General features: G+C 41.0%; 1 protein-coding gene across 6 annotated transcripts in view; it reads right to left on the bottom strand.

The window, feature by feature from the left end:
- CDKL2 (cyclin dependent kinase like 2) overlaps positions 1–23,379 on the bottom strand; it is a 226,498-nt gene that overhangs the window by 110,525 nt on the left and 92,594 nt on the right. For all 6 annotated transcript variants that reach the window (XM_033960450.1, XM_033960445.1, XM_033960484.1 and 3 more), the window contains one exon: positions 12,390–12,529. In XM_033960450.1, coding sequence (XP_033816341.1) covers positions 12,390–12,529 — 140 coding nt within the window. The remainder of the gene's footprint in view (positions 1–12,389; positions 12,530–23,379) is intronic.

Genomic DNA, 23,379 nt, shown 5'->3' with positions numbered 1-23,379 from the left:
TGCCGCTGCCTATTTCTCCATGCTACCGCCGCACTAACAGTCTAAAACAGCAAAGGCATTTAGAAGGTGTCAGATTTATTGTAGCCTGTCTCCTTTCCACAAGCAATTGTCTGGATTCCAGGGCTGTGACCTTCAGTGCTCCCTATGGGATTTCTCAGAGGAAACTTTGGCTTTGTCCTTGTTTCACAGGGGATGTAGGGTGCCATTTGTGAAGGCTACATGTCTACTATTTCATGCTTTGACAAACACAACTGTTTCTGCTGGTGGGCAGAAAGGGAGCTGGTGGTCGCTGGGTAAGAAACAGGTCCTGTCCTGGCTTTGAAAATGTAAGTCCATTCTGCCTTCCTCCACTGGACAGTCCTCATCGTGTCAGGACCTGTGGCAAGTATTTCATATCCATTCTCTTCCCTGTATTATTTCTTTAAGAGTTATCAGGCACTGGGCTAAACTGAGGCAAAGAGAAAGAAAAAAATATGCCTCCCTGCCCTCCCACCCCCCCAAAGCCGCCACCGCCACAATACTCCCCTAACTTTTTCTTTCTTTCTCCCTGCCTCCCCCCACACCACCGCCACCAACAATTTCTCCCTGCTTCCAGGGCAGGATTAATTCTTCAAGGGCCTTAGGCACACAGGTACACTGGGCCCCCTAGCCTCGCCCCATCCATGCCCTACCCCCATTTATTTAGCTGTTTTCTTATTTACTTCTTTATTTCCACTTGTATTTCTTTTTTTTCTTTATTATAAAATTCAAAACAAACAACAAATATTACCATACCAGTGCCAGTGTATAGTTTTAGTTCTATGCAAGCCCCAAACATCTCTGAACAAATCCCCCCTTCCTTCCCACCTACTTACCCAGGACTTTAACTCTATAAAATGTTCAAATGCATTGTAAAGCAGTAATACTATCCGAAACATAAGTCTATACTAATAACCAAGTTCGCAACTCCTCTCAACTGCCTCACTCTGTCGTCCAACATATGTATGTATAAACAACCAAATCTGGATCTCCTCTGGTACGTTCAACTCCATGTATGCTAATTTGTAACAAAACAACAAGGCAAGCGGTCCACCAAAGAATCCAATGTGGAACAAAAGAAGATCAGCTGACAATAAGGAGATTCAAATTAGGTTTATTTAAGATGCTCCCAGGAACCATGCCAAACAAGGCTGGTCAATGCTAACAGAAACATGTCTTTCATACACACAGGACACAGAACTACCCTTACCTAGTATGGAATAAGTAATCAAACTAAGCCCCCCACCCCTTTCCAGATTTGGAGAATTGAGATCTGTGTGAGAGAATCTTATTTCTCACTCCTTCCAAACTCTGGAATTCACTAGCAAAAAGGAAGGAGGGGATCCTTTCCTTAAACTTAACTGCAGACATGGATAACAGTATGTCTGATTAAAAGAATCACAGCTCTGTTTCAGATGAAGGACTATAAGAGCTGGCAAAAAGGCACAGCAGAAAAAGCTTTGTGTTTCAATGGTTCTTTTCACCAAAAATCGGTTTAAGCAAGATCAGGAATATGTTTAATATTGCAGTAAGAATCACGGTGCTTCCTTTTTATTTTGTGGAATGCTGAAGGGTAGAATATGGTGCTACTCTCCATTTTTTTTAAATTAACTTTTGGAGCTTACATATGAAATACAGGGTGAGTGAAACCTAGCAGGCTAAAATTAAATTCAGAAATGACCCCCAACCATGAGAAAAGTAGAATAAAATACTTAATTTTCATATTAAAAATGTCACTTTTAGAGTACATAAAGCTGTTTTGGCTCTCCACAATTGTTCTTACGTTACAGATAAATACTGATAGTACCTTTCAGATTTGTTAAAGCTGTAATTTCATTGAAACACATGTCAGCAAAAGGCCTCCAGCCCATGTGCTTCTCGTTGGCCATTCAGATTCTCTGCTTCACCACCATTTTCTGCCAGTCTCTGCCGAGCTATGCTATGACCTGTGAAGGAGGAGCGGGTCTAACAGGTGTGTCGGTTTGGGAGTACTCTGCGACACTCTCTGTACCTGAAGGGCTGCGGGTCGTGGCACAGTAAAAAGACTACCGGTCTTAAAGGAAGTGCTGCAAATCTAAACAGAATAGTCACGTTGGCAGGCAAGTAAGATTGGCAACGCGGGCAGGCCCCCAGTTATGTTGCAAGCAGTGCTTCTGCTCGGCCAAAACTTCCCTCTAACGTCAAACGCCCATGCGGAAACAGGAAGCGGAGGCAGAGGGGAAGGTTTGGGCTGAGCACAGCTTACAACATAACGGTTGCTGATGATGTTGGAGGGGGGGCACCAGGGGGCCCGTTGCAGTTTGGAAAAAAAACCCCAGGGTCATCTGTTACCGTCCTTCAACGGGCCCCCTGACATGTTCGGACCCTGGGCCTACCTGTTAATCCGGCCCTGCCTGCTTCCCCGCCGACGCCACTGACACAGCAACAAGACCGGCCAAGGCAAGTGCAGCGACTGTACAATGGCTGGCCTAGAAGACTTCCCCCAACATCAATTCTGACATCGGAGAGGAAGTTCCGGGCCAGCCAGGCAGAAACTGGCTGGCCCAGAACTTCCTCTCCAACGTCAGAATTGACGTTGGGGGAAGTCTTCTAGGCTGGCCGTTGTGCAGTTGCTGCACTCGCCTCAACCGGTCCTGTTGCTCTGTCGGTAGTGTCGGCAGGGAAGCAGGGAGAGAGGCCAGGTTCCGCGATTGCCTGCCCCGTTGTCCCCACGCACAGCTTTGGGACGCTCTCTGTGAAAACAGGACATTTTGGTGTCCCAAAGCTGTGCGTGGGGACAACGGGAAAGGCGAGCTAAAAACGGGACGGTCCCGTTCAAAACGGGACGTATGGTCACATTACACATACAGGCAATCATTCTGTGTGTTAATCTGTGGAGCTACTGTAAATATCTTTTCATCTGTAAACCAGATGAAGCTGACACCGTGCTCAGGGTACTGGGTCAAAAGCTGCTTGCACCATTTCAGGCGTGTGTCTTTGTTGTGTAAAGTTAACTTTTGGGCACAACGCTTTTTAGGACACTTTAATTTAAGATCGTCATGAATTTTCCTAACCAAAGTTGTCTTATTCCTGCATCATCTCTTGCTATTTAGCGAGTTGTTCTGTGTGTTTGCAGCGCATCCTCCTGGCTCAGTACAAGACTGTGTATAAGGTCAATGTGTTTATATTTATGTTTATTTTTCATTTGATATCCTGCTTAATGCAAAAGGCCAAAGCAGCTTACAGAAATAAAATCAGATTGAAAGGAACGCCAATAAAAAAAGGAAAGATAATACAATCAAACAAGAAACAATCATACAATCAAATAAAACAATATACAAATAAATAATTAAAACAAAGTTAATGATAAACATACTAATGCCTTGAATTTAATTCAGAATTACCCCAAAATATTAAAAGTTTTCTGGAAAAAATAAGTCTTCAAAAGTGATTTAAACTTTAAAAATGACTGCTCAGCTTGGATAAAAGATGGAAGATTATTTCAAAACAGTGGAGAAATTAAAAAGTATACTGAGGAGCAAATAGATTCATAATGGGCTATTCTTGGAGAAGGAAGAAAAAGTCTGTTGGAATCAAGTAAACATAGTGAACGTGATGGAGTATAAGGTAGAGTAACAGAAGCTAAATAAGATGGCTATGAAAGATGAAGAGCTTTAAATGTTATGCAAAAATAGAGTGGAATTGTCCTAATCAGAATGATTAGCACAAATAAAGTGTTCTTCAACTCATCTGATAGTTCAAATGTCTTTATTCATCCAATAACACAATAATTCATCCAATGACTCGACATGTACATGTTTCGGCCAAACAGGCCTGCCTCAGGAGTCTTGAGAGTCTTCAACAGTTATATCGAATAGCGTTATGCATGAATGTACAGTCACTCATATAGTTGCTACCAAATAAGAGCTTATGGAACAGTACCGGATGTCTCTGGGCTCCAAGCTCTGTTCCATAAGCTCTTATTTGGTAGCAACTATATGAGTGACTGTACATTCATGCATAACTCTATTCGATATAACTGTTGAAGACTCTCAAGACTCCTGAGGCAGGCCTGTTTGGCCGAAACATGTACATGTCGAGTCATTGGATGAATTATTGTGTTATTGGATGAATAAAGACATTGGAACCATCAGATGAGTTGAAGGACTCTTTATTTGTGCACATCATTCTGATTAGGACAATTCCACTCTGTTTTTGCATATTTGAGTTTGTGGTTTTGTTTCCCCTGTTTTATTCCTGAGCTTTAAATGTTAGACACAAAATTTTAAACTGACATCTAAACTGTACAGGAAGCCAGTGTAATTGTATAATGAGTTGAGTAACATGATCGTATAACTTTGCTTTACATAATAACCTTGCTGGAAGAGTTTGAAGACGGTGTAGATTAGATGAAGAAATTCCACAGTACACTTCTCCCTCTATATTCGCTGTGAAAGGGGATTAACAGAACCACAAATACAGAAAAACCATGAATAACTTTTTCATATGTTATTCGCTGTTTTCTATTAAAAACCATCGTGAATATAGTGAAACCGCGAATAACATGGTGGGAGACCTGGTCTGTTCTTGAAGGAGAGGCAAAATATGGTGAAGAAAGTTCTGGGAATCAGTGATTTTCTCTGTAAACACTTGAAATCAGTGATTTCTCTATGCAAGTTGATGTAATTTGGGGGGAGGAGCCAGCAAGCTAAAACCCGTGAATAATCGAAACCGCGAATGCTGAAACCACGAATACAGAGGGAGAAGTGTATACTGAATTACAGTAGTTGATTCTTGATACACTTCTCCCTTGTCATTCGCGGGGGATACGGGTATCCGGCTCTGGCCCACCCCCAACTCCCTGCCGCCTTCTCGGCCTTACCTGGTGGTCTAGAGCAGTGGTTCCCAACCCTGTCCTGGAGGAACACCAGGCCAATTGGGTTTTCAGGCTAGCCCTAATGAATATGCATGAAGCAAATTTGCATGCCTATCACTTCCATCATATGCAAATCTCTCTCATGCATATTCATTAGGGCTAGCCTGAAAACCCGATTGGCCTGGTGTTCCTCCAGGACCGGGTTGGGAATCACTGGTCTAGAGGGCTTTTGGGGCAGGAGCGATCTTCCTACGCTCCTGCCCCGTGCAGATCGCCATGAGGAAATGGCTGTAGGGAGTTCCCGATGTAGTCTCGAGTGACTACGGGAACTCCCAGCAGCCATTTCCTCATGGCGATCTGCACGGGGCAGGAGCGTAGGAAGATCACTCCTGACCTGAAAGCCCTCTAGACCACCAGGTAAGACTGGGAAGGCAGCAGGGAGGAAAAAAAGATGGATTTTTTTTTACATTGAGACTTTTTTTTATTTTCCCCCTCCCCAGAAAAAATTGCGATTATATGAAACCGCGAGTGCAGGAACCGCGAATGGGAAGGGGGAAGTGTACAACTACATGAATAAGCATGTGCTAAGCAATCTAAGATGGAACTAATAGATCTAATTCTATGTAACCAATAGTAACCTTTTCTAAGCACTTGAGAAATTTGCAATTCAAAAGAAAGTGATGAATCGAAAACAACTAAATAATGAAATGAATTGACAGGCTGTAAATTGATTCAAATAGATTTATACCAATCTTAGGTTGGGACATCAGTCCAGTAATTTAGTGCTCTTGTGTGCGAATCAAGCATGATCTTCTATTGCCTACGGGCACTGTGTGGCTTACGGTAAACAGTGCCTGTTGCTCGGATCTGGCATCGCAGCACATCAAGGCTGTTTACAAACTATCATCTGTTTCTGCACATATCCCATAGCAACAATTCATTTTCACAAGGTAGTGAAAGGTTGTGGAGAAAGCACCACACTGTTGATTCGTTTCAAAAATGGAAAACTCAGAAGCATTATTATTTTAAAATTAAACTGGTGAAAAAGACTTTTTTAAACTCGTGAAAAAGACTTTTTAATTCATCTCTTGTAAATGATAGTGATAATAATTCTCATCAACTCTTTCAAATTATTAATAAAACTAGTATTTTAGCCTGTTACATTAATGGGTGCTAGGTGCCCTTTCCTATGTCCTTAGTGCCACTTCCTATGTACTTAGTGCCCCAGTGCCTCCTTCCCATTTCCTTAGTACCCCTTCCTATGTCCTTAGTGCCCCCAGTGTCTCTTTCCCATGTCCTTAGTGCCCCCATTGCCTCGGTCCTGTGTACTTAGTAGTGTTGCCCGATTCACGATTTGAAATGATTCACCGATTTGAATCAGGTGAATCGATTAGAATCGATTCAATTCCCCAAAAATTTGGCCTCCCGATTCAATGATTGACCCTTCCCCCGTGCATTCCAAAAGCAGGAGCTGCAGCGCTGCCTTTTGCTGGCCATCCGCTGCCGCTCCTGCTTGAGGGGAAAGAGTCAGTCAGAAAGGCCTCCCCCAGCTTCCCCGCTCTTACTTCCTTAAGGTTAACACGGCAGCTTGACGGCTCGTTGGTGTTATAGCGATCCCTGCAGCTGCCTGTCATCCTCAGCGGCACATTCTCTCTGCTACGTCCTGCCCCTGCTCTGACGTCAGGGACAGGATCACGGCAGAGAGAACATGCCGCTGAGGACGACGGACAGCTGCAGGGATCGCTATAGCACTAGCGATCCTGCAGGCTTCCGTGTTAGCTTAAAAGTAAGAGTGGTGAAACTGGGGGAGGATAAAGGCTTGCGGGGGGAGCAGGCGTTCATGGTGGGGAGCAGGCCAAAGAGTGCCTTCATGGCAGGAGGGCAGGCCATTGCGGAGGGAGCAGTCCGAAGAATGCCTTCACAGCAGGAGGGCAGGCCATTGCGGGGGGGGGGGGGGAGGGGCAGGTCGAAGAGTGCCTTCATGGCAGGGGGGCAGGCTTGTGCAGAGGGAAGAGGAGGAAGAGTTCCTTCGCGGTGGGGAGGCAGGCCTGTGCAGAGGGAGGAGGAGGAAGGAGTAAGAGAGGGGAGGAGAGATGCCAGACCTGGGGTGAAGGGAAGAGAGAGACCAAACAAAAAAGAGGGGGAGGAAAGCAAAGGAGAGGCGCTGGACTAAAAGAGAGAGGGAGAAGAAATGCAAGACCACAAGGGGAAGGGTACAAGAGGGACAGATACTGCTTCAAAGTAAGTGGGCAGAGTGCAGGATGGCAGGAGAGATAGTAGGAGAAAGCCTGTACCTGGGGAAGGGGATACAAGAGGTAAGGAAGAGAGAAAGAAGAAGCTGGATATGGGGAGAGATAAGATGCTGGACATGGAGAGAGCATAGGAATGGGGACAGTACTGGAGAGGAGAATAGGGACAGGGACACAGAAGAGAGATGCTGGATGAAAGGGTAGTTGAGAAAAGGAGATATGGTGGATCTGGGGATGGTGGGGTCCATTGCTGCAGCTGCGGGGGGATGGAGATGAAAAAAAAGAAAGATGCCAGACCTCTGGGGGAGGAAAGGAAAACAGAAGAAGAGCACAGAGATGGAAGATGGATGGTTAGCACAGAGAAAGAAGAAAGAAGGAGAGCCTGATCAGAAGACAACCAGACCAACATGGGACCAACATGATTTGAAAAATAACCAGACAAGAAAAGGTAGGAAAAATAATTTTATTTTCTGTTTTGTGATTACAATATGTCAAATTTGAAATGTGTTGGACCGCGAACGTGAGCTAGGATTTAACAGAGAGAGGAAAAGTATTTTTTGTTTGTTTATTTTGTTTACACCACAGGACCAGTGTGGATAGGAGAGGGCAAAGGGGTTGAAGAGGCCATAAAATAAACCCACCAGGATGTTTGGAAAAAACCATCCAATTAGGCAGGAAAATCGAATCGAAAAAAATCGATCCAATAGGCTGAATTGAATCAAAATTTTTTTTCCTGAATCGGGCAGCACTAGTACTTAGTGCCCCTAGTGCCTCCTTCCCATGTCCTTAGTGCCCTCAGTGCCTCTGTCCTGTGTCCCCCTTACTACCTTCCAGAATTTATTCCCCCCACCCCACCCCCACGAAGCCAGCCTGCTTGCCTCCCTTCTTCCCATCCCCCTGTGCAGTAGAACCCTTGAGCAGCATCTTTCCATTTCTACCCCCCCATCCGCCCATACAGTAGAAGCCGGCATTTTTCTATCCCTCCCTCCCATCCCCCTGTGCAGTAGAACCGTTTTCCCCCTCCCCCCACCACTACCACCGCCATGCAGCCGATCCCACTGGCCCTCCCATCTGACCCTCCCACTGCGAGACGACATACAAACCTCCCCATTCCACCAGCGTCCGCAGCACTGTAAACACGCTGCTTCGCGGCCTTCTACTGCCCCGATTTCCTCTGACTTCGCATGCATGGGAGATTTTGTCCATTCGACGCTGCGGGACCAAGCAGAGTCCGGTGATGTGGAAGCTATGTGGTCAACCCTGAAATCAACCATACACGAAGCAACTGGCCGCTTCATTAAGGCAGTAAATAAACGACAAAGGAACAATAAACCTCAATGGTTCACCGCGGAAATCTCGCAACTCATTAAGGAGAAGAAAAAAGCATTTCTTTCCTACAAGCGCTCCGGGGGAAGAGAAGCTAACGTAGAATATAGGACCAGGTCTACAGCGGTCAAAATGGCAGTTAGGGAGGCCAAACTTAGAGTGGAAGAAACTCTGGCAAAAAACATTAAGAAAGGGGACAAATCCTTCTTCAGGTATATTAGTGATAGGAAAAGGAACACAGGAGGGATAGTACGCCTTAAAAGACCGGACGGAAGTTACATGGAAGCAGATTTCGATAAAGCCGAACTACTGAATGAATACTTTTGCTCGGTCTTCACCTGTGAGGCACCAGGACACGGTCCGCAATTGAAGGCGAAGCAGAACGCGGAAGACCCTTTCCAGAATTTTGAGTTCACACCAGGTGATGTTTACAGCGAACTGACAAAACTCAAGGTGAACAAAGCCATGGGACCTGACAATCTACACCCAAGAGTGCTCAGAGAGTTGAGTAATGTCCTGGCAGAACCGTTGGCCGTGCTCTACAATCTCTCCCTGAGCACGGGGAATCTTCCCCTCGACTGGAAAACAGCTAACGTTGTTCCACTGCACAAAAAGGGCTGCAGGGCAGAGGCTGCAAATTACAGACCGGTGAGTCTCACATCAATAGTGTGTAAACTCATGGAAACACTAATCAAACATAGATTGGACATGGTCTTGAATGAGGAGAATCTTCGGGATCCCAGTCAACATGGTTTCACCAAGGGTAGGTCCTGCCAATCCAATCTCATAAGCTTCTTTGATTGAGTAACAAGAAAGCTGGACTTGGGAGAGTCTTTGGACGTCGTGTACCTGGACTTCAGTAAAGCTTTCGACAGCATCCCACACTGAAGGTTGCTAAGCAATATGAGATCGATGGGGTTAGGAGAGAAAATAACAGCATGGGTCAAGGATTGGCTAAGTGGCAGACTTTAGAGAGTGATGGTCAACGGTACCCCCTCTAAAACATCGGAGGTGACCAGCGGAGTACCACAGGGCTCAGTCCTGGGTCCACTCCTTTTCAACATATTCATAGGGGATCTGACTCAGGGGCTCCAAGGTAAAATAACATTGTTCGCCGATGACGCCAAACTATGTAATATTGTAGGTGATTGCAATTTTAAAAATAATATGGAGCAGGACCTGCTTACTTTGGAAAGTTGGTCCTCAACCTGGCAACTGGGCTTCAACGCTAAGAAGTGCAAGGTCATGTACCTCGGAAGCAGTAATCCATGCAAGACGTACTCCTTGAATGGAGAAACTTTAACTAGGACTTCAGCAGAACGAGATTTAGGAGTAATCATCAGTGCAGACATGAAAACTGCCAATCAAGTGGAGAAGGCTTCATCCAAGGCAAGGCGGATGATGGGTTGTATTAATAGAAGTTTCATCAGCCGGAAGCCTGAAGTCATAATGCCATTGTACAGGGCCATGGTGAGACCTCATCTGGAATACTGTGTACAATTCTGGAGGCCACATTACCGTAAAGATGTGAGCAGAATTGAATCGGTTCAGCGGATGGCCACCAGGATGATTACAGGCCTCAAGGGTCTCTCGTACGAAGAGAGGCTGAACAAATTACAGCTCTACACTCTCGAGGAACGTAGGGAGAGGGGGGACATGATTGAGACATTTAAATACATCACAGGACGTGTCGAGGTAGAAGATGATATTTTCTTTCTCAAAGGACCCTCGGCCACAAGAGGACATCCGCTCAAACTCAAGGGCGGGAAATTTCATGGCGACTCCAGAAAGTATTTTTTCACGGAGAGAGTAGTGGATCATTGGAACAAACTTCCAGTACAGGTGATCAAGGCAAGCAGCGTACCAGACTTTAAGAACAAATGGGATGCCTATGTCGGATCCCTATGAAGGTCAAGTTAAGGAATTGGGTTATTAGGGCACAAACTGAAGGAGTGGGTCAGTAGGGTGGGCAGACTTGATGGGCTATAGCCCTTTTCTGCCGTCATCTTCTATTTTCTATGTTTCTAAGGTAAATGCTCCAATGCCCCTGGTAAGAAGCTCTTCTGCGGTTTAGTAAAAGGAGCCCTATGTTATATTTTCTGCTATTGTCATATTTTTGCTCATACTGTCCGGACATAAGGAACGGGATTTTAACTCCCAAACATCTAGTCATGACCGGGGCAATTTTATAGCTTCATGAGCCCCTTGAACATGTAAATTTAAAGAATACTAGCACTTGCGCATGTGTTTATTTACCTACAAAACTGGCAGCAGGGCTCCTAAGCACTATTTTGTAATCGCATGTGTAAGAGGCATAGCGCATATATGCAAGGGGTGTGACCATGGGTAGAGACAGGGGTGTAGCCACAGGCAGGCCTGGCCCGCCCAGTTTGGTTTCAGGCCCGGCCACCCAGTAGTTATAGGCCACCGGCAGCGGTTTGTACACACTGCTGGCAACTGACCCAGAAACCCTTCCTCTGATGCATTTGTGTTTTGCATCAAAGTGAAGGCTTCATGATCAGCCATGGCAGTGTGTACAAGGGCTGGGGGGGGGGGTTAAGAAAATAGGGAAAGAGAGAATCTGCTGCACAGCAGGGGGGAAGGGTGAGAGAATTTGCTGCATGGGCTTGGAGGTGGAAAATGGGGGGAGTCTGCTGCATGGGCTGTGGGGGAGGGAAAGAAAGAGAGAAAGGTGTCTGCCCACTTTGGGCCCAGGCCCGCTTACTTTGGGCTCAGGCCCGCCCATAATTGGCTGTCTGGCTATGCCACTGGGCAGAGAATGGACGGGCAATGGGCAGGCCTTGAAATTACATGCTGTAAATTATGCTCATCCCTGCTGCATTTACATAACTGCAGTTATCATCAGGTCTATGGTGGGTGCATAAATATAAGATGTGCCAAGTCCAGGTTATATTATTATTCTATAATGGAACCTGTGTTCCCAGATGCTGTTATAGAAGAGGCACTCGGAAGAGAAAGAGGAGTGCACCCTCCACAGTAAGATAGAAAAACAAACAAGGGCAAATACGGCTCAAGAAAGGAGGAACCGCTAGAGTAGTCATACACCCAAGATTATTGAAAAGAGATCTGACTTATCCAAGTTTCAGCTACAGTCTACATCTGAATTCAAGAAAGCTTAGGACATGTACATTGGATCTATAAGGAAAAGGAGGGGATAGTAGAGGGCATGTTTAGGCAGACTAGATAGGCCATATGGTCTTTATCTGCCTTCATTTTTCTATGTTTCGGGGTCATCATGTTCTCAAGAGTCAGTAAATGAATAAACACACAGCAATAATCACTCCTTACTCACATTCAAAGATCAGTGTGTGCAGGCTGTTGCTGAAACTTGGCCAAGTCAAGTCTCTTCAGTAAACTTGGGTGTGTGACCACTCTGGCTGTTCCTCCTTCCCTGGACCACCTCTGCCCTTGTTGGCTGTGTAACAGAATAGGCTCTCACTGTACATCAGAGCACCTAAATGGAGGCATCCGGGTATAGAACTACCCCAAAATGTATTAAGTTAATCCAATAAAAAAAAGTGCTTTATATTGTTTTGTTGTTGCTGTTCTTATTCATGATTTTCTCTGGGAAAAAATGACTAAAGTCTCAGATCCAAAATGTTGAGAACATAAATCCATAAGCAGTTTGAAAAAGTTACATGTCTGAACTTCTATAACTTGAGTTATTTTTTCACATGAAAGGATGAAGTTTAGACTAATGTATTACAAATTATTTGCTCTAACAGAATTTATTAAAACTTCATTTTCTTTTGTTTCTGGTGACTTTAGTCATATTTTCTTAGAGATGGTCACATTTATTAACTTTTAAATCGGACTAACAAGGCACCCAAACTACCTCACACTAGGTAAATAAAATAAATAGAATACAGGCAGTTTTCATGTGTTCTTACTTTTATTGGGAAAATATCTACAGAAATTACCTTTGCTAAATGTAATACCAAAGGGGAGAGTTTAGGATATCGCTTTTCTAGAGGTTCAACTTCATGGATTTCAGGTAACCTCACACCAGCAAACAGAGGATTTTTGTAGAAGAGCTCCTGGTGCCTGGGCGTTAAATTACCTAAAGGAGACAATTGGAGTATTATTGACACTGTACAAAAGTCAAAATTAACCGTAGTCCAGCAATATCAATCAGGTCATCAAAACAGCAGAATGGCTGAATAACCTAGCCATTAAGAAAAAGAAAAGCACGAAGAGCCTTGAAAAAATGTTACAGGTTTTTATTCAAATGACCCGACATGGACTGTTTTTTCAGCACATATTGCTTGCATGAGAGGATGTTATGCTTTAATACCAGGTTAGATAAATATCAATGATTTTTTTTTTTAATTTAAATTGGATTTTTAAAAATAAAATGCTTTTGTGAGGAAATATCTATCTAAAGATAGTTTTCTATTTAAGATACATTATAGTCCAAAAGTTATTCATCATAAAATAATGATTAGTTTAAAATTATGTAGCATGAGGCTCTATATTCATTCAGGTCTGCTTTTACTAAGCCGCGGTACAGGTTTCTACCAAGGCCCAGAGTGCTAAATGCTCCGACACTCAAAGTAATTCTGTGAGCGTTGGAGCATTTAGTGCTTAAGTTCTAAGTTTATATAGCTGCACAAGGAGCTAGGTATGAGGAGGGAGGGGCAAACAATAAAAATTAAAGTGAAACCTTTTGAGCAGAACACTCCACAAGTCTTGGGATCTTTGTGTATGTAGTCTGAGGTTTATCATATTATTCTCTCCTTGGAGGAGAAAACCTATAATGGCAGAAGGTCATAAAATAGACCCAGTTTAAGAATATTTTAATAAAGTTCCTCTACTTATGGATAAGGCAGGCATGTGTGCAAAATGCAAACATTGCAACAAATAATTGCAAGGCTTTTTGGTCCAAATTAAACAATATTATTTGAAATGCTTGGAAGAAGATGACAAAGGGAGCATGTTTGAACAGGCAGGACCATCAGGTTAGTAAATTTTTAATTTCATCCAATTTCTTAAAGACTGCCCTGTGGAACTGCCATATTTTGAGCAAAAATATATTTGATATTATTATTGCATGTTGCATTGTATTGCAAAATCTTACAGAACATAGCAACCTTACATAAATCATAAATCACATTTGTTTAAATGGCATATATCTTATATAAGGTAATAGATATATAAGATATATAAGATGTGCTCACAGAATGCTAGTTCACAAGGCGCCAAGCAGTAAAAAGAAAAATCTTCTACCAGTGGTGCAAAGTAGTAGTCTAATCAAGGCACATACTATTGCCAAAAGATGCTTTTAAATATTTTCCACAAGTATAACACATCAATATGTAACCAGTAGTGAAAGGCACTTAGCTTGGTGAAGCAACCCCGGCTGTTACTCAGCTGGGCGGTCAATCGCCAAGGCGCACTCAGTCCTGTATCCCAGTCCATGACAACTGGTTTCTGAAGACTGGGATACAGGACTGAGTGTGCCTTGGCGATTGACTGCCCAACTGAGAAACAGATAAGTCCTCGGTTATGTATAGTGCAGCAGTAGATAATTATATGCCATGTAAGAAGTGATACTTCTTGTTTTTCAAGTCACTGAGTTTTCAATTCACCAGTTTCAGTTTTTGAATCGATATATTTTGTGTTTTAACATTTTATTGATTTTTTCAAATAACAATAAGTGTGTCATAAATTTTCATACACTTATCTTAAAAATGCACTTGATATCTCTAAAATATATTTTATATAAAACATTTCTTATATTATTCTTATTATAATTTTATACATCATGTAAAATTTAATGATTTTATCAATTATTATTTAATTATGAATCCATTACCCTCCCTTTATTATGTTAGTTTTACATAAATAACATCTATTATGATAAATTGTTTATAATTTATGATAAAGAGACTACAAACCTTACCCCCTCCCACCCTCCCTCTTTTAACCATTATCTTATTATGGGAAAAAATTAAATTAATCATTACAAAAATCTGTTAATGGTCCCCAAATCCTCTTGAACTTATCAATATATCCTTTTTGTGTTGCAAATGTGCGCTCCATCTTATATATATGGCAAACTGAGTTCCACCAAAAGGTATAATTTAATCTGTCACAATTTTTCCAGTTATGTGTAATTTGTTGAACTGCTACTCCAGTCAATATAAATAAGTTTATTATTATTTGATGAAATTTGACTCCGAGCTCTCATTGCAGTACCAAACAAAATCGTATCATATGTCAAGGCTACCGGATTTTCTAACATCCTTTTAATTTGAGGCCAAATTGATTTCCAAAACATTAATATGAATGGACAATAAAATAAAAGATGATCTAATGTCCTTGCTTCTAGATGACAATGCCAGCATCTATTAGACTTAGAGCTATCAATTCTATGTAAACGTGTAGGGGTCCATAAAGCTCTATGTAAAATAAAAAACCAAGTTTGTCTCAAAGAAGCTGACAATGTACACCTTAATCTCCAAGACCAAAGTCGTGGCCATTGAGATGCATTAATCTGATGCTTAATCTCAATGCTCCAAATATCTCTAAGACCATTTTTTTTCTTTTTATTTACGAATCCAGATATCAATTTATACCACATTGCGGCCTGGTGACCCATGGAATCTATCTGAAAACATAAGAATTCCATACTATGATAATTATTAAGGTTTTTCCATTCAGGGAATCCTACCTGAATGGCCTGCTTCAATTGCAACCATCTGAAATATTGTGATTTATTTAAACCGAATTTATTTTGCAACTGTGAAAACTCAAGCAGTTTACCTTTATTCATTACATCCTCTAAAATACGAATTCCAGCAATCATCCAATGTTTCCAGATAATTTTAAAACTGCCAACTTTGATCTTTGGATTGAGCCATATTGTTTGAGTTGTTGATTTAATTATTGGAATAGGAGTTAGGTTACTTATAGACCTTATAGTTTTCCAAGTATCCACAAATATTTTGTGCTCCTTGTATAATCTTGGCATTTGAATACTGATAACATGATTCAGACGTAAAGGAAACATAAGTCTCCATTCTAACTAAAACCAATCTGGTATATTTTCAAGAGGCTCTGGGAGGATCCAATACATACCTTGACGCATAATATAGGCTTGATGGTACCTATAAAAATTTGGAAAATTTACCCCTTCCTCCGTAATTGGTCTTTGTAAAGATACTAGAGCAATTCTGGGGTTTTTGCCAAGCCAAATAAATTTTGTTAAAATCTTATCCAATTTTTTATAAAAAGACCCCTGAAAAAAAATTGGTATCATACCCATTTGGTAACAAACTACAGGTAAAATCATCATTTTTACAGTTTGCACTCTCCCCCACCAAGATATGCACAAAGGATTCCATTGCTCACACATTTCTGACACTTTTTGTAATAAATTTTTTTCATTGAGTTTCATAGTCTCATCCACAGTTTTTGTAATCCAAATTCCTAAGTATTTTAAGCCCTCCTCTTTCCAAATAAAAGAAAATGAATCAAATAGACTTTTTGTACAATGTACATTGAGTGGAAGCACTTCTGATTTATCCCAATTTATTTTATATCCTGAAAATTTTCCAAATTTTTCAATCAAGTCAAGCAAGTGTGGAATGGTTGTTTCCGGATTTCTCAAATAAAGTAAAATATCATCCGCATATGCTGATAATTTATATTCTCTATCCGAATGCGGAATACCCTGTATCTCCTTCACCTGTTCTATAGCTAACAACAAGGGTTCTAAAACGATATCAAAAAGCAAAGGAGATAGTGGGCATCCTTGTCTAACCCCCCTCTGCAGAATAAACCGTTCTGAAAAATTGTTATTAATATACAATCTAGCAGTAGGGGAGCTATACAATGCTTTTATTATTTGTATAAATCCGGAACCAATACCAAACCATTCCATTGTCTGATACATGAAGGTCCATTCCACTCTGTCAAAAGCTTTCTCAGCATCTAATGAAATAGAAAATGCTGGATCATTAATGGATTTTGTCAAATATAACATGTGATGTGCCAGTCTAGTATTATGACTGTTCTTTTCAATCTTTCCCTAAGCACAGGAAGGGTCCCCTTGGACTGGAAAACCGCCAACGTAATCCCACTCCACAAAAAGGGCTGCAGGACAGAGACAGCAAACTACAGACCAGTGAGTCTCACGTCTATAGTGTGTAAACTCATGGAAACACTGATCAAACAGAATCTTGACACAATCCTAGACGAAGAAAAACTGCGTGATCCAAACCAACACGGGTTCACCCAGGGCAGATCCTGCCAATCTAATCTGATTAGCTTTTTTGACTGGGTTACTAGACAACTGGACGCCGGAGAATCACTGGACGTGGTATATTTGGACTTCAGTAAAGCATTTGATAGCGTCCCTCATCGAAGATTACTGAACAAGCTGAAATCGATAGGATTAGGAGACACTCTAACAACATGGGTTGGAGATTGGCTGAGCGGTAGACTTCAGAAGGTGGTGGTGAACGGTACCCCATCCGAAGCATCGGACGTGATCAGTGGAGTGCCGCAGGGCTCGGTCCTGGGCCCTATTCTATTTAACTTATTCATAAGAGATATGACGCAAGGACTTAGAGGAAGGGTATCACTGTTCGCCGACGACGCCAAACTTTGCAACATAGTAGGCAAAAGCTTATTACCTGATAATATGACACACGACCTACTGTTGCTGGAACAATGGTCAACTACTTGGCAGCTAGGCTTCAATGCTAAAAAATGCAAGATAATGCATCTGGGTAAGAGAAACCCGCTAGAACTTATGTACTAAATGGTGAGACCTTGGTTAGGACCACGGCGAAACGCGACCTAGGGGTGATCATTAGTGAGGACATGAAGGTTGCCAATCAAGTGGAGAAGGCTTCCTCCAGGGCAAGACAAATGATGGGGTGTATCCGCAGAGGTTTCGTCAGCAGGAGACCTGAAGTTATGATGCCGTTGTACAGAGCCATGGTGAGGCCTCACTTGGAGTACTGTGTTCAGTTTTGGAGACCACACTACCGAAAGGATGTGCTGAGGATCGAGTCGGTTCAGCGAACGGCCACCAAGATGGTCTTGGGGCTCAAGGATCTCACGTATGAAGAAAGATTAAAAAAATTGTGGCTGTACTCACTTGAGGAAAGAAGAGAACGGGGAGATATGATTGAAACATATAAGTACATCAAGGGACACATCGAGTCAGAAGATGATATCTTCTGGCTCATGGGACCCTCGACCACCAGAGGGCATCCGCTGAAAATCAGGGGAGGGAAGTTTCATGGCGACTCCAGGAAGTACTTCTTCACCGAAAGAGTAGTGGATCATTGGAACAGACTCCCACTCCAGGTGATAAAGGCCAGCAGCGTGACGGATTTTAAGAGAAAATGGGATACTCACGTGGGATCTTTAAGGGAGTAAATTCAGGGGAGGGGATACTTGGAATGGGCAGACTTGGTGGGCTATAGCCCTTTTCTGCTGCTTTTTTCTATATTTCTATGAGATGAATGTCTTTGAGCAACAAAACCTGTCTGATGCATATCTATAATGAAAGGGAGAGCTTTAGCCAATCTTAATGCTAATGCCTTAGTTAAAATTTTCCCATCTACATTTATTAAAGAAATAGATCTATAATTTGAAACCAAAGTGGGATCTTTATTTGGCTTAGGTAAAACTATAGTTATTGATTCAGCCATAGTACCTGTAATACAACCTTTATTTAGTTGTGTCTGATACAATTTTAATAAATAGGGCATTGTGATGTTTTGAAATGATTTATAAAACTCCACTGTATAACCATCTCCACCTGGAGCGGATCCAACTCTAAGGGATTTCAAAGCTGTATCTAACTCTTTTAAGGATATTGGCTCCTCTAAACTTCGTTTTACATGTTCAGGAATCTTTGGTCCCTCTATTAACTTTAAAAAATCTAAACCTTCCTTTTCCTTATGAGGCTCAGAAGAATACAAATCTTTATAAAATTTTAAAAATTGTTTTATAATGGGTTCAATTTGGGACAACATTTCACCATTCTCATTTTTAACAGTAATTATTTTTGTTTTTCTTTTTTTGCTTTAAGATAATTTGCCAGCATTCTTCCCACCTTATTTGAATTTCCATAATACAAAGCTTGCTTTACAAATAAATCTTTCCTAATTATTTTTGAAGAAATTTCATTATATTTACCTTTAGCTTTTAAAAGTTCTTGTTGTGTCAAATAATCCCATTTTTCAATTAATTTTTCTTCTAGAGACTTAACCACTTGTTCCAAATCTGTAAATTGCTTTTTTTCCTTTTTTCTTTGCATAGCTGAATAAGAAATAATTTGTCCTCTAATGTATGCTTTAAAAGCATCCCACAAAGTCTCTACTGAAATTCCTTCTGTTTCATTAATTTGAAAATAATTTTTCATTTTTTCCAGAAGATATGCAAGCAATGTATTATTTAATCTCCATATAGGTCTATTTCCATTCTGATCTATTATTTTAATTTCAATCCACACTCCACCATGATCAGATAGTATAATTGGATCAATGACAGCCTGTGTGACTTGATGTACTAATTGATTAGAAACAAAAATGTAATCTATTCTAAAAAAAGAATTATGAACCTGGGAGCAAAACGAAAATTCCCGACCATCAAAATGAAGTATACGCCAAATATCTTAAATCACAAGATTGCACCAAATTATCAAGGCCTAACGATTTTATAAATCTTCTCGGACTTTTATCCATCAATGGATCCATAACAGCATTGAAATCCCCTGCTACTACTAGATTTGAAGTAGACAGTGGAAGAATCAATTGTTGCAGAGTCTTAAAAAATTCATTCTGATTCGAATTAGGGGCATAGATATTAAAGAGCGTCATGGTGGTATTTCCCATGTTCATTTCCACATATACCCATCTTCCAAGAGGATCAGCTGCCCTAAATTTAAATGAAGCAGAACATTTTTTATTTATTAATATAGCAACACCAGCTTTTTTCCCTATTGCTGAAGAAAAATAACATTGTTTGACCCAATCACCTTTTAGCTTTATAGATTCATTATTTGACAGATGGGTCTCTTATATGCAGCATATATCAGCGTTCTGTCTTTTTAAAAATAATGCCTTTTTCCTTTTTATCGGGTGATTGAGACCATTAACATTTAAAGATATTATCTTAAGACCCATTATACTCTAATATAATATGTAATGCATCAACCCAATCTTCCATATTCTATATAAACTCCATTTTCCCATATATAAGATAAATCAAAGAATTACCTATTTTACCCAAACCCTTCAATTTTAAAACCCACCCATTCCCTCCCTCCCCTCCCCATGCAACTACGAACACTTGGAAACGCAAAATAGATCAGGTATAACATCACTCCATGACAAGCTAAAAAGTTATAATTTTGTATCTATTACTTCACAATAATATCATAACATATTGCTAATAGAATTTAATATTTCTATATCTCTGCTTTCTTTTCCATCCATTCTCACTATCATATTTACTCATATTCTTAAATCAGTTACTCTATATATTTTTCATATATATAAGGATCTTTCTATTAACTTCAATCAGTCATCACATGCATTTTCAATTCCATTCATAAAAATCATTTCTCCGAAAATTAGAAAATAATAAAATATAAAATATTTAAAAATAAAACATAAATAAAATTTTCATAACCCATTCCTACTATCATTCTTACTCATATTCCCAAATCAGTCACACAAAACCTTAGTGAAATATATTAATTGACCCTTCCCTTTTATCTTATTAAAAACTATATCCATAAGAGAATGGGTGAAAATTTACTTCCTAAATCATGCAACCAATATATTTCTATAAAAATAAAATATTATTTTTCCCTATGAATCAGTTTATTTCATTCTATATATTTTTCATATATATAAGAGTCTTTCCATCCGTTTTCTTCCAGTAATACGAACGCTTTTTTTTTTTTTTAAACTTCCTTTTCGAGTTCCCTTCTCTTCTTCCGTAAATGTGACGTGAAAGCAACCAATTCTCTTTACTTCCGGTGTGATCTTTTGCTAAAAAAAAGACTTCCTGCCTTCGCGTAGTTTTTCAGCGTTTACTCAACGACTACAATACTCTTAGCATACTGTCCTTTCTTTTCGAGAGCAGAGAAGCAATAGCGTTGAGGGAATATCTACCAAAAGGCAGTCGCAGTCTATTCCCCAGTCCCTTGTCATGCATAATCTCTGAGGCAAAGTCAACGTTCCGTCCTCTTTCCACATCAGTCAACCATCGACATCTTCACTGGCATGCCGAGTCAATTCCATGCTCGTGACAGTAATCATCGTTATTATTTGAAGTAAGTTGAAAATTCCAGCATTCGAAAGGATGAACTCATTTTTTAATTTTATATATTTTCAGAATTCTTTTGCATTAAAAAATTATATTAGAATAAAATAAAATAAAATCAAAGTGAAATCATTTGGTATCAGATCAATATTCCCATTTTTTCATTTAAGAAGTCATTGGTTGTTCACATTGTTCAAGATATTCTGCTAATTTTTTATAATCGGTAAAGTTCTGTGTTTTATTTCCCAAAGTTACTTTCATAACCGCTGGGTATTGAAGTCCATATCTTGCCCCTAGTGCTCGTAATTGAGGTCTTAAATCCAGTAATTGTTTTCTTTTGAGGGCAGTTTCTCTGGCGAAATCCGGTACGATATGTATACGTGCATCCTGACATCTTAGATTTTTATTTTCTTTAGCCAGCTGACAGATTTCAACAACGTGTTGGTATCATAATAGTTTAAATATTAAAGTTCTTGGACCTTTTTGTATTGCTGTTTTTTGTCCCGGTATTCTGTGCGCTCTTTCGATTTCAAGAGGCACTTTGGATTTCAGAGGCAAGATTTTTGGAAGGAATTGTTCTAAGAAAGTAATGGGATCATTTTTTTCCACTCCTTCTGGCATCCCAATGATTCTTAAATTATTTCTTTTTTCCCTATTCAAACAATCTTCCAAATCTCTCTTCATTATTTCCATCTCTTTCCAGGCTTTTTTATTTTGCATGACTTCAGTATGTACCTCTTCCGATTTTTCTTCTAAATGTGTTATTTTGTTATCGATTAGGTCAACTCTTTTTGTAAGCGTGGCTACATCATCAATTGCCTTTTGAAGTTGTTTTTTAATCTCTAATACGATATCTTTGATCTGTCTAATTTCTGCCATCATATCTGGATCTCCTTCTTAAGGTAACAGAACTTTTGAAGGTGTCCCTGGTTCCGGCTTTGATCTTTTATTACTGCTTGTACCCAATCCTCCGGCTCCTGCATCGTTTTTATTTTGTTTACCTGATGCCATTTCTTATGATCCACCGTTTTTTCAGCGAAAATATCGGTTTTGGAGCTTTTTATTTTGAAATAAGAGCTTGTTTGACATGGAGCTCGTCTATCACCCGACCATTTGCTTGCGTGTCCAAGCCACGCCCCCCTGAATCGATATATTTAAGTCCCTATTGTGGGAAAGATATTTGGACTATAAAAGAGTGGAGTTGGTTTTTTGTTTTACCATATGAAGCATGAGGTTCATATGAGGTTTTTTTCTCCACTTCTTTATTTTTGCCAGTTTATTCTGCTCTGTTTGTTTTGGTGAATTCACTGGTGACTGATAGGAATCCTTCAATTCACTATTTAGTATGAAGCAGGATATATTACAGTGGTGCCTCACACAACGAACTTAATCCGTTCCAGGAGCAAGTTTGTTATGTGAAACGTTCGTTGTGTGAAACGCGTTTTCCCATAAGAATACCTGTAAAACAAAATAATTCGTTCTGCAGCCCTGTTGTCCCATAAGAATACCTGTAAAACAAAATAATTCGTTCTGCAGCCCTACATTTCCCTCCCTCCACCTCACCTCACATGCAGAGCCTGCCAGCCTTCTCCCTCACCCAGCCGCACGATCTCAAAAAGCTGTGCACGCGCAGCTGCTGGAGTTGATCAATGTTCTCTCTCCTGCAACTTCCGGTTTCCGGTTGCGTCAGAGGAGAAGATTGAACAACAGAGCATGCGCGCATGTGCTGCTCTTTGAAAGTGTGTGGCTGGCCGAAAAAGAAAGCCGGAAAACTCGGTTTTTAAGGTAAGGTGGAGGGAGATGATGGAACACTGCATTCAGACAGGAGGGTGCTGCTGTTCCCGGCTCACATTAGAAAGCGGCGAGAGTAGTTCCGCCCCCCCCCCGGGCCCCTCGGGCGACTTCGTTGTGTGAAACGAAGTTCGTTATAGGGAGCAAGACAAAAAGTTCGTTATGCGCAGCGTTCGCTGTACGAGGCGTCCGTTATGCGAGGCACCACTGTACTTGTGTTTGATTTCAACTATCCCAACATTGACAGGATAAGTGCTGCATCAGGGAGTGCTAGGGAGTAGAGAATGACACGGTGACAAAATTCATCAATGTTCCCGTCCTCGCGGATAACTGCGGGAAATAATCCCATGTCATTTTTTAGTGTCTATTTCAGCCTCAGTCCTTCTACACCAGCATTCTTCAAAGCAAAGCTTGAGGGTCAGTAGTTGTGGCCATTCATACTCTGATTCTTCCCTCTCTCCTTAAAGAATGACATGAAGATTGTTTACCGCGGTTATTCGCGGGGACGGGAACGGTGATGAATTTTGTCACCGTGTCATTCTCTACTAGGGAGGTAAAATTCCTAAACGTCATAAATGAAGATTTCTTCTTGGAGCAACTGGTCTGGGAACCAACAAGAGGGGGAGCTATTTTAGATCTGGTCCTTAGTGGAATGCAGGACATAGTACAGGAGGTAATTGTTGGGACACATGCACAACATCTGTGCCATTAAAAAAAACCCAGAAGACCTAACAGCAGTGACAGGAGGCTTCTTCCTCAGTCACTGCTGTTAGAGCTCTGCGCATGTGTCAATCACTCACTGAGCAATTGATTGGTCACGTTTGC

The sequence above is a fragment of the Geotrypetes seraphini genome, chromosome 1 (assembly GCF_902459505.1).
Source record: "Geotrypetes seraphini chromosome 1, aGeoSer1.1, whole genome shotgun sequence".
Taxonomy (NCBI): domain Eukaryota; kingdom Metazoa; phylum Chordata; class Amphibia; order Gymnophiona; family Dermophiidae; genus Geotrypetes; species Geotrypetes seraphini.
The sequence above is the reverse complement of the archived record's forward strand: the minus strand, read 5'-3'. Positions and strand labels throughout refer to the sequence as shown.